At 54.5% G+C, this 13,677-nt stretch overlaps 7 protein-coding genes across 7 annotated transcripts in view; 4 read left to right on the top strand and 3 right to left on the bottom strand.

Moving 5' to 3' along the window:
- Positions 1-356, bottom strand: part of SNOG_01885 (hypothetical protein) — a gene marked incomplete at both ends in the record, with an annotated part of 1,248 nt that extends 892 nt beyond the window's left edge. Inside the window, one exon of the mRNA XM_001792458.1 lies at positions 133-356. Within this exon, the coding sequence (XP_001792510.1) occupies positions 133-356 (224 nt within the window). The remainder of the gene's footprint in view (positions 1-132) is intronic.
- Positions 357-1,644: 1,288 nt separating this feature from the next.
- On the top strand, positions 1,645-2,227 carry SNOG_01886 (hypothetical protein; the record flags this gene model as incomplete). Its single annotated transcript, XM_001792459.1, has 2 exons — positions 1,645-1,650; positions 1,703-2,227. 2 exons carry the CDS (start codon positions 1,645-1,647, stop codon positions 2,225-2,227), a joined length of 531 nt encoding a protein of 176 aa, XP_001792511.1.
- A 621-nt stretch (positions 2,228-2,848) lies between these two features.
- Positions 2,849-5,246, bottom strand: SNOG_01887 (hypothetical protein; the record flags this gene model as incomplete). The annotated part of the gene is made up of 6 exons (XM_001792460.1): positions 2,849-3,048; positions 3,125-3,280; positions 3,396-3,457; positions 3,567-4,519; positions 4,570-4,674; positions 4,707-5,246. The coding sequence occupies 6 exons, from the start codon at positions 5,244-5,246 to the stop codon at positions 2,849-2,851; spliced, it is 2,016 nt and encodes a 671-aa protein (XP_001792512.1).
- A 75-nt stretch (positions 5,247-5,321) lies between these two features.
- Positions 5,322-5,981, top strand: SNOG_01888 (hypothetical protein; the record flags this gene model as incomplete). The annotated part of the gene is made up of 1 exon (XM_001792461.1): positions 5,322-5,981. One exon carries the CDS (start codon positions 5,322-5,324, stop codon positions 5,979-5,981), a length of 660 nt encoding a protein of 219 aa, XP_001792513.1.
- Positions 5,982-6,782: 801 nt separating this feature from the next.
- On the top strand, positions 6,783-7,442 carry SNOG_01889 (hypothetical protein; the record flags this gene model as incomplete). The annotated part of the gene is made up of 1 exon (XM_001792462.1): positions 6,783-7,442. One exon carries the CDS (start codon positions 6,783-6,785, stop codon positions 7,440-7,442), a length of 660 nt encoding a protein of 219 aa, XP_001792514.1.
- A 1,219-nt stretch (positions 7,443-8,661) lies between these two features.
- Positions 8,662-9,951, bottom strand: SNOG_01890 (hypothetical protein; the record flags this gene model as incomplete). The annotated part of the gene is made up of 1 exon (XM_001792463.1): positions 8,662-9,951. One exon carries the CDS (start codon positions 9,949-9,951, stop codon positions 8,662-8,664), a length of 1,290 nt encoding a protein of 429 aa, XP_001792515.1.
- Positions 9,952-10,453: 502 nt separating this feature from the next.
- Positions 10,454-13,384, top strand: SNOG_01891 (hypothetical protein; the record flags this gene model as incomplete). Its single annotated transcript, XM_001792464.1, has 5 exons — positions 10,454-10,603; positions 10,655-10,752; positions 11,024-12,158; positions 12,216-12,888; positions 12,939-13,384. 5 exons carry the CDS (start codon positions 10,454-10,456, stop codon positions 13,382-13,384), a joined length of 2,502 nt encoding a protein of 833 aa, XP_001792516.1.
- Between the last annotated feature and the right edge of the window lie 293 nt (positions 13,385-13,677).

Below are 13,677 nucleotides of genomic sequence, written 5' to 3' on the forward strand. Positions count from 1 at the left end.
GTCTTCAAACTTCTTCTTGTACGAGATCGCCCTCTAGTGCCGATGTCGAAACGGCAGCAAGTTGCCATGATTATTACAGTACCCGGTATCCCTAGGTCTTGGATGTCGTGGTATGTCCAGCATCGCTTGAACTTGTATGTCTGCTTGTCAACCTCTTCCATGTAATCATCCCTGGATAACGATGTCTCCCGCTTGATTCCGTATATGTCGGCAACTGACAGCTTTGGTGTCCAAGAACCGCCTGAGGCGAGAGCTCTCCTGTTCTGAAGATACCTTATTCTCTGGAGCATTCTCCTCGATGGATATCCAGGATTTGTAGGCGATGTCGAAGAGTTCGCGACGGAATATTGGGCCATGTTTCTTTTGCGCATCAAGAATAGGCTTCAACTGTATACCATGTGCCATATCGTCTCGTTGTGTTTCCTCGCGCTTCTAGTATACTCTAGTTCAGAGAACAGCGGTAATGTTATGTGCAAGTCTGACTAGACTCAATGGTCGATTGGTATGTCATGGGATGGTAAGGAAACCGTGAAGTCGTACAACTTTGACTTATGTTTTAGCTTGGTTACACTCTGCTAGTGCTGTTCAGACACAGCGTGGCCCTAGATACGTGGCACATACTGTGATCACCAGGACGCTTGCATGCAGGTAAAGCACCTGTGTTAACAAGGCTCAGCGGTTCTGTTTAGAAATTCAGAGAGCGACTTGCGCGGAGCTTGCATTTTCGTGAAGGAGGAGTTAGGGTCGGATGGCACTAGATACTACGGTTGACTTCAGGCCTTGCGCCTGTCAACCAGATAATGAGCACCGAACATAACATCCAATAGAATGTTTATGATGCTTGTAGTTGTAGTTGACCAGGCGCAGCGGGCGTTCCATATGATAGGAAAGCGACAACACTGGAGTCCCGAAAAATGTATCTGTATTGTGGGATGAATAACATGACGATCGTATTCCCGTAGCAGAGGATCGAGTTGGAGGGAATCCAAATAGTGGGTGTCGTAAGAAAAGCGCCAACACGATCTGGTCCTAGTACGAACTATGTCGTCGGCACGGCTCCCGTGAACTTGCCCAGACAATTCGACGGTTTCTATTTTCGACTTGAAACACTTCGAAGAACCATAGGTGACCTGAAATGTCGGGTGTTCTCATTGGCGTTTCGAGATTGTGGCGATGCTGCGACGCTCTTTGCAACTTAACCAGCGTACAACAGTACGTTCAATATCTTCAAGCAGTTCAATTGCAATGAAAGAGAATGACATATAAGCAGCATAGTAGACTCGCGACGCGCTGCCGTTGCTGCCAAATCCGCCTAACCGGGCCGAAGAACGTGGGGCCCATGTGAGGCATCCAAGCGCTAGAGCCCTCCGCCCCAGCCACACGTAGGACGACACCAACACCCCTCTTGCTTGCCTTGATGACTGCGCCGCGACTGCGGGCGGGCGCAGGGCCTCCTGCTTCTCATGTCAGAGCCTGCAGCTTTGATCCATCTCTAGAGACATTGCTAACCCCCGTGCGGCCACTTCTACTAACCTACCTGCAAACAGCTACGTGAACTGAACTGCATCCTGACACTCTTTTGAACTACACACTTCTTGGACGTAAGCACGGCATTTAGCAGCATTGTATAGACGGTTGATAGCCATGGAGGTACGTACTCGTCTACCTAGAGACCGAAGCATTGTATTTAATTCACCACCAGAACACTCCGTACCACGACTCCCCTCCACCCTCCCGAAGCTCTTCACCAACCCGCCCCACTCGCTCACGCTCCACATCCTCCTCGCACAGCTCTTCGACCATAAAACCGCTTCCTGCGCCGCCGCAACCAGCGCCTGTACACGAGCCCTATCGCGACGATCCACCAAACACACATCACAACGACCCTTCCACATACCGCGACGAGCCATCATCCACATATCGCGATGACCCACCACCACACGCGGCCCGCATCCCACGCCAATCCTCCAGCATACCACCACCAACAACGACCCTACACCGACTCAGCGCCCGTCACACCTCTCCCAACCGACGACAATATCCCCCTAGCGTACCTAATCCCACCCTACCCCTCAAACTCCCCGCCCCCGTACTCCGTCGCCATCCGCGAAACACTCCTCATCCAACACCAACACCCATACCACGCGTACGCACCCTCGCAAACACCCTACCACGACGCGCCAATCTTCCCTACCTCACGGCGCCGCGACGTGCTCGTCGAAATTGACCCCGAGTCCGGCGAAGTCGTGTCGCGCACGGACGATGTACGGCACGGGGTGGAGAAGGTGGTTGCGATGTTTGTGGTGGCGGTCGTGTTGTTGTTTCTGAGTGGGTTTTTGGGGTTTATAGCTTTTGGTTCGTGAGGGAAGATTGGGTCTGGACTGGATGAAGATGCGATTTGGATGGGAGGAGATGGGGATGGGGAAGGATTCCTTTTTATTTGATACGATACCTAGTGAAGCACATATTTACTGCTGGATTGTGCAGCGTTTTGGAAAGTCATTGGATACCATATATATATGGGGAAGAATGAATAGATCGAGTATATCAACCTCGCTCTACTACGCGGTCTGAATTAGTTTCTCTCATTCGAATTACCTCATATTTTCGCCTAGTATCTGCAAACAGGCACGAGTCTGCAAGGCAGCTAGTCAATATATTCACGTGCAAGCCATGCTACAGCACCACATCTGAAGGAACAAAAGCTTTCATTCATAAAGTACGTTTGGGGGGTATGCTGAAGCTTGAAAGTACCGTCGATAAAAGAACACCAAAAAAAAACCAGAAAGATTTTCGCCCTCGGGACATGTTTCCACACCTCATCGCCTGCACTCTCGTATTTTATTTTCTACCTAAATCTCGCAGTGCAGCGACCCATGACTTCGCCCTGGCAGACAAGCTCGGCGTTGAATTCCGAGCCGTCGAGCGTGAGGTAGATGTCGAAGTAGACGCGGTAAAAGGTGCCTTGGGGCGTGTCCATGCGTTCAAAGTCCTTTTCGAGGTTTTTGCGTGAGAGGTCAGACGTTAGGGTTACGACTTCCTTGATGCCTAGACGAAGTTAGTGTGGATAAGTCAGACTGGAGATTGATAACTTACGAGGATCCTTGGTGTATTCTGGACAGACGTCGTCGTCGCAGGCGTAGAGTATGTCCTTCGTACATGAGCGTGGCACCGGGGGCGACTTGGCGGAAGAAAGAGACTTTGACGGGCTCGCCGATCTTGACACGCTGACCTTTTTGCACGAATATTTGGCGCGTGTATTTGCATCGGTCCTTGCCGTCTAGAGATGGAAACGCGGTATTGTTCCGGGTGGTGGCCCTCCTTGAATGGTTGTAGAGTGGCCATGAGGTAGTGTCGACGAGCGACGCGGTGTGTGACGATTCGTTCAGTGATACCGGCGGTGACGGCACCCTTGACGATGGCAGCGACAGAGTCCATGGGTCGGACGATCCTTGGACTGGAATTGAGGGGGTACATGAAGTTTGATTTTGCTGGAAGAGGTACTCGGATGCACCGAAGCCACCGACGACAAGGACATTCTAATATCGTTAGTACTGCATCAAAACTGCTGATGATCTCGACTCACCTGTAATGCCCTGTTTTGCGCCTGGATGGCAATGATCTGGTTCCTAACAAGTTCCAAGATTCGGTTTACTACAGGCTCGAAGCACTGCAGAATCTCCTCGTTTGTAAATGTCATGTAACCCTCCTCGATGCCAGCCTCTGGGAACTCGGCCTCAATACCAACATCGACCGCCCACTTTTGACCGTTGTTTCGGAAGTCGGCCTTTATCCTGTTCTCAAAGTCCATGATGCATTTTGCGTATACTTTGCCGGCAGTCTTGGAACCGTCAGGGAGCTTCATCTTCCGTATCTTGGCGCGCAGAATGTTACTGAAGTTTCGGTTGAGGGCCGTTGAACCGCAAGAGTCACCGGATCCTGCTGTGCACTCAGCCACGGAGAATGGCTGCTCTTCCTCGACCTCGTACGCAATCAAATCGACAGTACCACCACCACAATCGACGATGAGGACGGCGTCGTGGATCTTGAGGTTTAGAAGACCAGTCTTTGAGCAAAACATAGCGGCAGCTTCCGGCTCGGTGATAAGTGTCAACCTGTTGTCGTTCTCGTCACGGAGGAATCCAGCCTGGATGGCTGCGGCACGTGTTGCGGCCTTTCCAGCATCATTCCAGATGGCGGGCACGGTCAGGTAGTATCTGATGTTGCGCTCTTCACGGTTGAAAACTTCACCCAGCGTCTTTTGCAGCTGGTTTCGCATCGCCTGTCGGAGGTGGAAGAGGTAGTCGGCGGCCACGTCGATTTCTGACTTGCCCGGGGGTAGAGGCGGCAGGTTGATGGGGTCGATGTATGTGTTGCCAGACAGCATGAGCTGCAGCTTGAACCATTCCACCTTTTGCACGCCAGGCTTGGGGTAGCCGGTCGGAGCCAATGCGTCGGCAATGTCTGGTCCCCATCCTACAACCTTCTGGTACTGATCGTAGTACAATACGGTGGGGATCTGTACTGTGATTAGACGAAGCTACTCATGCAGGACGAACGCTCGACTACCTTTTGCTTTGTCTGATTTCCCGCGCCGGGCCATTCAGTGATTATGTCTTCCTTGGCCTCGGTGTTGGTAGCAAAGGCGAATGCAACGCCGGAAAAGGTAGTGCCCTGGGGTCAATCAGCGACTGCGCCACGCGTACCCGAGACATGGCGATACTCACGAAATCGATACCGACAATCAGCTGCGCCTTGGAGCGGCCCTCGCCCTGCAGCTCGCCCGTGTGCCCAGGCGGTCTGTATTGCGCTGGCGGCCCAAGAGGCACACCCGGGTTGGGCGGGGGTGCACCGTATGCCTGCCCGTACTGTCCTCCTCCGGGCGCGGCGGGATAGCCAGGCGGTCCTCCCTGCGGGGGGTAGCCCATGGGCTGTTGCGGCGGATAGCCTCCCGGTGCGCCTGTGTTGATGGGTGGGAGAGGGCTGGCAGGTCGGCCATGCTGCTGGTTGGGCGCACCGAGGCCGCCAGACTGCGCGTACGTGTACGAGGGCGGGCGGCCCAGGGGATTTTGCTGATTCATCGGGAGCGAGGAGCTGCTCGAATTCGAAGCCTGCGGTGAAAGCGACGTCGGTCGTTGCTGTCCGGTGGGGGCGATGCTGCCCTGTGGTGATGGAGTCGGATTGCCAGCTGAACTCTTGCGTTTCGAGCCCACGAGGTTCTTGAAACGGGCATTCATGGAATTCATCAGTTAGAGAGAGGAGGGCTGGAGACAGCGAGTGGGGTGAAGTCGTGTAAATTGGGACAGCTGCTGCGGCTGACAATGCGATCCAACGCTGGGCGCCGAACAAGGCTGAGAGCTCCCCGCCGACGGGCTTCAAGAGGCGCAGCGGTCCTGGCGGAATGGCTGCAGCTGCACGCACTCGTCTTTCTGGCCCCGGGCGTCTCTCACACTCGAATGTGCGGCTCGGATCAGGGCAGGCAGGGACGCTTCGTCGTGGCTGCTGTCTTCTCCAGCAGCGGTGCTGTGCACTGGAGGGGTAAACAAGCGGCGGGTCATTGTCAAACCGGTGAACCTCAGCACCACCAACCCGCCATTCACAGGGCCCACAACCCGCCACCCTCGCCCAGGGTGCAGGCGCTGTCAAACCCGAGCCCGCAGCAACAACAAAGACCTGGAGGATTCATGATGCATTGTGTTTGCGCCACGTGCCGGCAAATGACGCGTATTCGCACCGTCACGCCGCCAGAGGCCTCCTCGAGGACGACACCAGTTCTGCGGGACTTCGGTGCCTCTCTGTGCCAGGCTGCTGGCTCCTTCACTGCGTCCAGCGATGCCCAAAGCGGTGCGCACCCCTGGCTTGGCTCACATCAGCTCATCAACTCCACTAGACGTATGGGGCAAGACGCCGCGGATGGCTGGACTAAGCGAACGACGTCGCTTGAAAGGAACTTGACTTCTTCATCATACATGATCGACTGAAGAAGGGTGCATCCTGAAACACTAACAAGCACACCATGTGCGAAGATGTAACACTTGGAGAAAGAATGCAGATCAGATTCTGCTCGGCGATCCTTGACGTGGTCGATTTGCGCTTTGTCAACAGCTGCTGTGCCTGCTCAACGCACATGCTGCCTTTGTAGCGTGGAGTGGGCTCAAGCACGAGCAAGTGGTATCTGGAGTACAACGACGTGATATTGGCAGACCGAACCGGATTTTTTTTCCAAGTAGGCCAGGCCAGCGTTCAGCCATCATGCTGCAGACGAGCATCACCGCAGAGGACCAATCGATTTCCACTTCACCTTCTCCTTCTTCTTATCCCTCACGACACGCGCACAATGATACGAGCCGTTGTCTAGATCCGCTAGTCGCGGTATTCAATCCAGTAATCTCAGGGACCTAAGGCAGCATGGTTCGCTGCGGTTACACGATGGCCGACCAAGAAGTATGGTAGGTGAACTTCAACATCTCTACTACTGGAAGTGCAACGTAATAGTACCAGAAATGCCTGACCAGGCCTACTTTCCACATGACGATATTTCTGCCCTCTTGTCTTTCCCACATCATCCCTTCATAACACACTTGCAATAACTTCATCAAATCCATCAAACCCGTCAGAAACCACATCGTAGTGGCAGTCCAACCAGCACACGCACCGCAGACAACTACCAAGGACAACCACACACACACCGCAGGCCACTACAACGGCACTACCAGAGGAACCGCTCCATCCACCACTACGCGCACCGCATTTCAATACAAACCCACCACACCTCATCCAAAATGCCCTTCAACGCCTTCTCCTTCACCGCCCTCCCAAAGAAACCTCACCTACCCACCTCCTCCACCCCGCACCCACACCCCCCACACTCGCACCCCTCAACCTACCTCTCCAACCCCTCTTCCTACAACCCCTGGAACCCCAAGACGCCCAGCCACCACCTCTACCGCTCCTTCAAATCCTTCACGTGCGCCGAGAACGCCGCGCGCCTGCAGCGCGGCGAACAGCCCTTCTGCACGCCTGCGGGCCGCGACCGCGCGTTTGAGAAACTCATGCGGCTGAGTAAGGGCGAGGAGCCGATTGGGTGGGCAATTGACGAGGGGGGCTGGGATGGGGAATTTGAAGGGTTTGTGGATTGGGGCGGGCAGATGGAGATGGAGGAGGAGAGGGTGGGGAGGTGGGTGTTGGGGAACAGGGGGGAGGGAGAGGAAGAGGAGATGCGTAGGGCGGTGGAGGAGGGGGAGAAGCAGATGGAGAAGGAGAGGAAGGATAGTAAGGAGGTTTATCACGGGAAGAATGGAGAGGGGGAGTGGGAGGCGGTGGGGAAGATGAGGATTGATGATAAAGACGAGGATGAGTTTGCGGATGCGGATACGAGTCCGGAGCATCGGGAGGATATCGGGGATGAGGATGATGGGCTGGAGGATATGACGATTTGCTGAGCGGACAAGGCTGAGTCGTTGAACAATGGTCGATGCATATCTACATGGCTCACGATTGAAAAGTCACAGCTGTAATTAATTTCGCCGTTTTTAACTCTTCGGAGTCTAATAGATTGCAACACCTAGACTTCACTTCACATTGCATCCACTCTGATCTTGTATGAATGTATTATTGTATTTCGCACCACCCTCATTCAAAAATCCCCCTTGGAGCCTTTTTTATCACGAACCTCACAGAAGAAGAAAAGCCCCTGGTAATCCCAGCGCTTGGGATATGATGCAGTATAAATACAATTTCCGTACCCGTTTGAATGAAGCCAAAGAACGCCGGCGCTGATGAGCCCAGAAAACAAGTAGCAATGGTGAACAAGAGAAGCGAAAGAACGCACGGGAGATAGGGAGCTTGCGGAAGGACGTCATCGAGGAAACGGTTTAGAGTTCCGATTTGCTAGGACTGTGGACCCAGAGGAGAGCGTTGGACTAGTTGCGGTAGTACGCGCAAGTCTACCGTCCCGCCGCGCTCGGTAGTTTCCGATCAAAATCCGGTCGCTTCTCGTCTTTCTCCACGTTCTTAAGGCGGGCGAGCATCAAAGCGAGCGTCTTCTTTTCTCTACCATCGTGTTCCAGGACATGGACCAGATCGCGGATTTGGATCTTCGCGCCAATCTCCGTCGTCTCAATGGGAGAGCCGAAATTTCTCTTCTTGCCGACAAGGCCCTTGTCGATTGCTGGTGCTGCGCCCGCTGGTGTCGCCGTACCACTTGCGCCAGCAGAAGCGGTTGGTTTGGGTGTTGCCGCGCCGGAACCACCACCCGCAGCTCCGCCGACAGGACCACCACCAGTCATCCATGAGTACTTTTTCTTTTTGCCGAATCCAAGTGCCATACTGGCTGTTTCGTTGGCCTTGCGATGGAGCACGTCGTCTGTTTGATTCTGTTTCTTCAGTGCATCCTTATCTTTCTTTGTCATCTTGTCCGGAGGAGGCAGTGACAAGACTGGCGCTACGTCTGCAGCAGTGGCAGCTGTGCCTTCTTGACGCTTCTGGCGCTTTGCTATGCGTGCCTTCTCGTACTTCTCATCGTCTGCGACCTTGCGCTTGAGAAGGGTCGCGACATGATTGATCTTATTCTGAAATGTGCGCTGAGGCGTGGGAGGTGCTTCGGTGGGCGGGGTGGGGAGGCGAGAGACATTCGGTGGTTCTACTTAAATTAGCTTTGCATCATCTTCGGACGGGATCCGTCTTACGCTTGTTTGCTGTCGATGTAGGACTGACAGCGCTGTCTGGAGCCTCCCAAGGGGTCCTCAGGATGTTGACTGGGGCTACCATCTTTTCCTCTGCGCTCTTCTCGACTTCGGCAATGTCCACAAGTTGAGGTGGAATCAGGCCATGTGATGTGTGCTGACGGCCCTTGCTAAGGACGTAAGCATCTTCGACCAGGGTACGAATGCGATCCTCAGCAGCCAAAGTTAACAGCGAGAGAATCTCGACAAGCGGCGCAGTCTGGTTGAGTAGACTGGCGGCCTCGAGGCCCACAATTTGCTCCCCATTCTGGCCAGCCTGGGCTGTGCGCGTGCTATCTCGAGCTTGCTTCTCGGGAATCTTGTCAAAAAGTCCGTCAACATTGACCTGGATACCGGTTTCGTAGGCTCGTTTCGCTATGCGATGTCGTAGGACATTGGCGGCAAGGAAGGGGTCGGTGAGGGGCTGCTGCGCCGACTCGTTCAGTATACGCGCGGCCTGCTCGTGCTTCCTGAGAAATTCGGCCTCGTGCTGCTCCTGTGATAAGCCCTGAGACAACGGTCCACTGCCCTGAAATGCACCATGGCTGCTCTGCTGGCTCCAGTTATTGAAGCTCGTGTTGGGCGTCGTGTTGGAGCCTGAAGCCTGCGAATTGAAAGATGCACCATAGTTCCGGTTTCCGTAGCTATGTAGTAGCAAATCTTCTTCCGCACGAAGGTCGACGATTCCACCACTGAGAACATCACTCAGATTGTTCACGTCCGAGTCTCGTCCATTGGGCTTCTCGAGCTCTGCATCGTCCTGCGTCTTGCTGTACGGCACCTTGGGCGGCGGCATGGAACCCTGAGGCGCGTGTTGCTGGGGCGCTCCGTTGGGATGAGGGTAGGGCTGCGGCTGGTGGAATGGCGGAGGCTGCTGCGTCGCAGGCGATCCGGGAACAGAGAGATGGCCAGAAAACTGCGGGGACATAGCATACGGCGACTGAGGCTGCGACGGGGGATACGTTGGCTGGGCAAAGGGCGAGTGGTATGGCGCGGGCGACGGCGGGTTTGGAGAGAGTCGCTGGCGCTTTGCGGGGGGGATGCCGCCTGCCATGTTGGGCGACATCATCGTTGGCGACTGCTGGTACGGCGGAGAATAGGCGCCCTGTTGCTGCTGCGGATACTGGTTCAGATTCTGCGTCTGCACCGGCGGCGGGTGTTGGCCATATTGCTGCTGCTGCTGCTGTTGCGGCGCGGGCGGCGGATACTGCTGGTGGTTGTGGTTCATGGTGGGCAGCTCCTTCCCCCAAGAGGGAGTGCGCGGGCTGGCTGGCTTTATCGGCGCGTCATCCGGCGACGGTTCGTTCCAGCGAGGGCGAGTTGGCGATGCTTTTCGGGGGCTCGGGCAGGTGCAGCGGGGTGCGGGCGGTTGGGCGCGTCGATATTTGTGATGTCTCGGTCGAAGGAGAAGGCACGAAGTAGAGTGACGCCGCACAGACTCGGGCTTGGCAGGCGCGCGCGACAAAGAGGAGCCGCAACGGTCAAGAGGACAATCACTTGCTTCCTTTCGCGCTCTCACTCACCTCACACGGCAGACACTCCCGCAGTCTACGGCCCTACGCGCCAATTTGAACGGTGATAACATCACCTGACTAATCGCAGCATACTGGACCGCGCATCACGGTTCTAATTCACTTCAACGCGTCTCCCTTTGTATTCGCACGCTCACAACCATCCTCGACTTGACCCATCTTCAACGTGAACGCCTTTGTTAGATCGCACCGGCAACTATGGCGACAAAGAGAAAGCTCGCGGCATTGGCTCCCGAGGACGAAGACCCAGTAGACCCTTCTGATGAGCTCATGTTTCTCTGCTTAGGAGGCGGCAACGAGGTTGGCCGGTCATGTCACATCATTCAGTACAAGGGCAAGACGGTCATGGTGCGTCTATATAAATATCCCAGGTAGAAGCGCATTGCTGACATGGTGTAGCTCGACGCTGGCATGCACCCCGCCTACGAAGGCCTGTCCGCTATGCCCTTCTACGACGAGTTTGACCTTAGCACTGTAGACGTGCTACTAATATCACAGTATGTATACGCATGTCTTGCATCTCAGCTTCAATATTTCGATGGAGGGAACATGGCGCATCACTACAGTCGGACTGTTATGCGCGCGCGGCTCGGTCCAGCACCACCTTGTATATCAGAATCAATGGAATATAATTTGCATTCTATCAGTCCGACCCCGGTGATGTGCCTTCCACCGCACTGTACCTCTCGCATGTTGAGCGCCGCATCTCCTTGTGTCTATTTGCGAGCCACTGTAAACTACGTCGTTCCCTGGCGCTGACTTCTCCAGTTTCCACGTCGACCATGCCGCATCACTGCCATACGTGCTTGCGAAGACAAACTTCAAGGGCCGGGTTTTCATGACGCATCCGACAAAAGCCATTTACAAGTGGCTCATCCAGGACTCCGTCCGTGTTGGCAACATGTCCAGCTCCTCAGAGACAAAAATCCAGATGTACACCGAAGCCGACCATCTCAACACGTTCCCCATGATCGAGGCTATTGACTTCTACACCACACATACAGTCTCTGGCGTACGGATAACGCCATATCCGGCTGGACACGTCCTGGGAGCGGCCATGTTTTTGATGGAGATTGCCGGCCTCAAGATCTTATTCACTGGCGACTACTCTCGAGAAGACGATCGACATTTGGTCTCTGCTTCAGTACCACCCGGGCGTCAAGGTCGACGTTCTCATTACCGAGTCTACTTTCGGTATCTCCACCCATACACCGCGTGTCGAGCGCGAGGCCCAGCTCATGAAGTCGATAACCGACGTCCTGAACCGCGGTGGCCGTGCTCTGCTTCCGGGTTTTCGCCCTCGGCCGCGCGCAAGAACTTCTTCTCATTCTCGATGAGTATTGGGACAAAACACGAGCAGTACCAGAAGATACCCATCTACTACAACTCGAGTCTAGCAAGAAGGTGTATGCAAGTCTACCAAACATATCTTGGCGCCATGAACGACAACATCAAGCGCCTCTTCGCCGAGCGCATGAACGAGGCTCAGGCAGAAGGCGATACTGGAAGGCGCGGAGCTTGGGATTTCAGATTTGTTCGATCACTCAAGAGCATGGACAAGTTTCAGGATCTAGGCGCCTGTGTTATGCTTGCTTCTCCTGGTATGATGCAATCCGGCACATCGCGTGAGCTACTTGAGCGATGGGCTCCAGATCCGAGGAATGGTGTGATTATTACCGGTTACTCTGTGGAGGGCACGATGGCGAAGCAGATCGTACACGAGCCTGATCAGATACCAGCAATCATGACACGATCAGCAAATGCAGCAAGACGACCAGGTCAAAAGGAGAATGAGCAGAGCATGATTCCTCGAAGATGCACAGTGCAAGAGTACAGTTTTGCCGCTCACGTTGACGGAAAGGAGAACATGGAGTTCGTGCAGGAAGTGGCTGCTCCCGTTGTTGTAAGTTTCCGAGTCGTCCGCACCCAGTGAAGCATATCACTAATCACCGTTGCGCAGATCCTCGTTCATGGCGAGAAGGGCAACATGACACGTCTAAAGTCGAAGCTCTTATCTTTCAACGCCCAAAAGACCATCCCAACAAAGATCTACTCACCCGCAAACTGCGAAGAACTCCGCATTCCTTTCAAGACCGACAAAGTCGCCAAGGTCGTTGGCAAACTCGCCTCAATCGCACCGCCTCTCCCACGATCGCTGTCTAACGGCGACGAAGCAGAGGCGAAGTACGAAGAAGAAGTCCAGATGGTCAGCGGTGTCCTCGTCCAAAACGACTTCAAAATCTCCCTCATGGCGCCTGAAGACCTCAAGGAATATGCCGGTCTCACCACCACAACCATCCTGTGTCGCCAGCATATCACGCTTTCTGCCGCGGGCGTTGATCTCATTCGATGGGCGCTTGAAGGCACGTTCGGCGCGATCAAGGAGTCGAAGATCACGGATGAGAACATCGATGGCAAAGAGAAGGAGAGTAAGATGAACGGTCACGACGCCGCCGACGAAGAAATCAGCCGCGACCAGATGAAATTTACCGTCATGGACTGCGTCACGGTCCTCGTCCGCCCCGGCGGGCGCGTCGAAGTGGAATGGGAAGGCAACGTCATCAACGACGGTATAGCAGACGCTGTATTAGCCGTGCTCTTCACCGTCGAAAGTTCGCCCGCGGCTGTCAAACGTACGTCTTCGAAAACCCATATATCTATGCTATATACTAACACAAAACAGAATCATCAAAGTCCCACTCCCACTCCCACGACAAACCTCACAACATGGAGTTTGCGCACCGCCCCCATCCCCACCGCACACCCGACCCCGCAACCCGCCTCGCCCGCCTCTGCCTCTTCCTCGAAGCCCAATTTGGTGCTGAATCCGTCTCGCCCATCCACCTCCCACGCACTTCCACCTCCACCCCTACATCACCACCCTCCTCCTTCTCCATCGCCGCCAGCCCGGAAATCACACAGGACCTCTCCCCCGAGGACAAGGCGGAACTCAAGCGTCTACACGGCCTAGGCATTCCTGTGCCAGGCATTGAGATCCGCTTCGACAAGTATGTGGCGAAAGTGTGGCTGGAGGATTTGGAGGTCGAGTGTGCGAGTAATCCGCTGAGGGCGCGGGTTAAGGCGGTTGTGGAGAGGGGGGTGGAGACTGTTAGTGGGCTTTGGTCGTAGGATTGGAAGAGCATTTTTTTTTCTTTCTCAGCAGGTCAAAGTGCGCGCGTGGGCTTGGTTCTGAATCTCCTTCTTTTTCTGATGGATAGGATAGGATAGGACAGGATCAATGGCAGTGACAATTTTTTAATATTACGTGGGGGTAACACATGTTGCTGATGCAAGGTTGAGTGAATGATTGGGCGAGATGTGAGAACGCACACACTGTGTGTCTGTGGTGCTTTACTGTGGATCGAAGAAGGAAACAGGATAGGGGTTTTTCACTGCATCTTGAATAGCGAAAACTCTTTCCC

The sequence above is a fragment of the Parastagonospora nodorum genome (assembly GCF_000146915.1).
Source record: "Parastagonospora nodorum SN15 chromosome Unknown scaffold_3, whole genome shotgun sequence".
Lineage (NCBI taxonomy): Eukaryota > Fungi > Ascomycota > Dothideomycetes > Pleosporales > Phaeosphaeriaceae > Parastagonospora > Parastagonospora nodorum.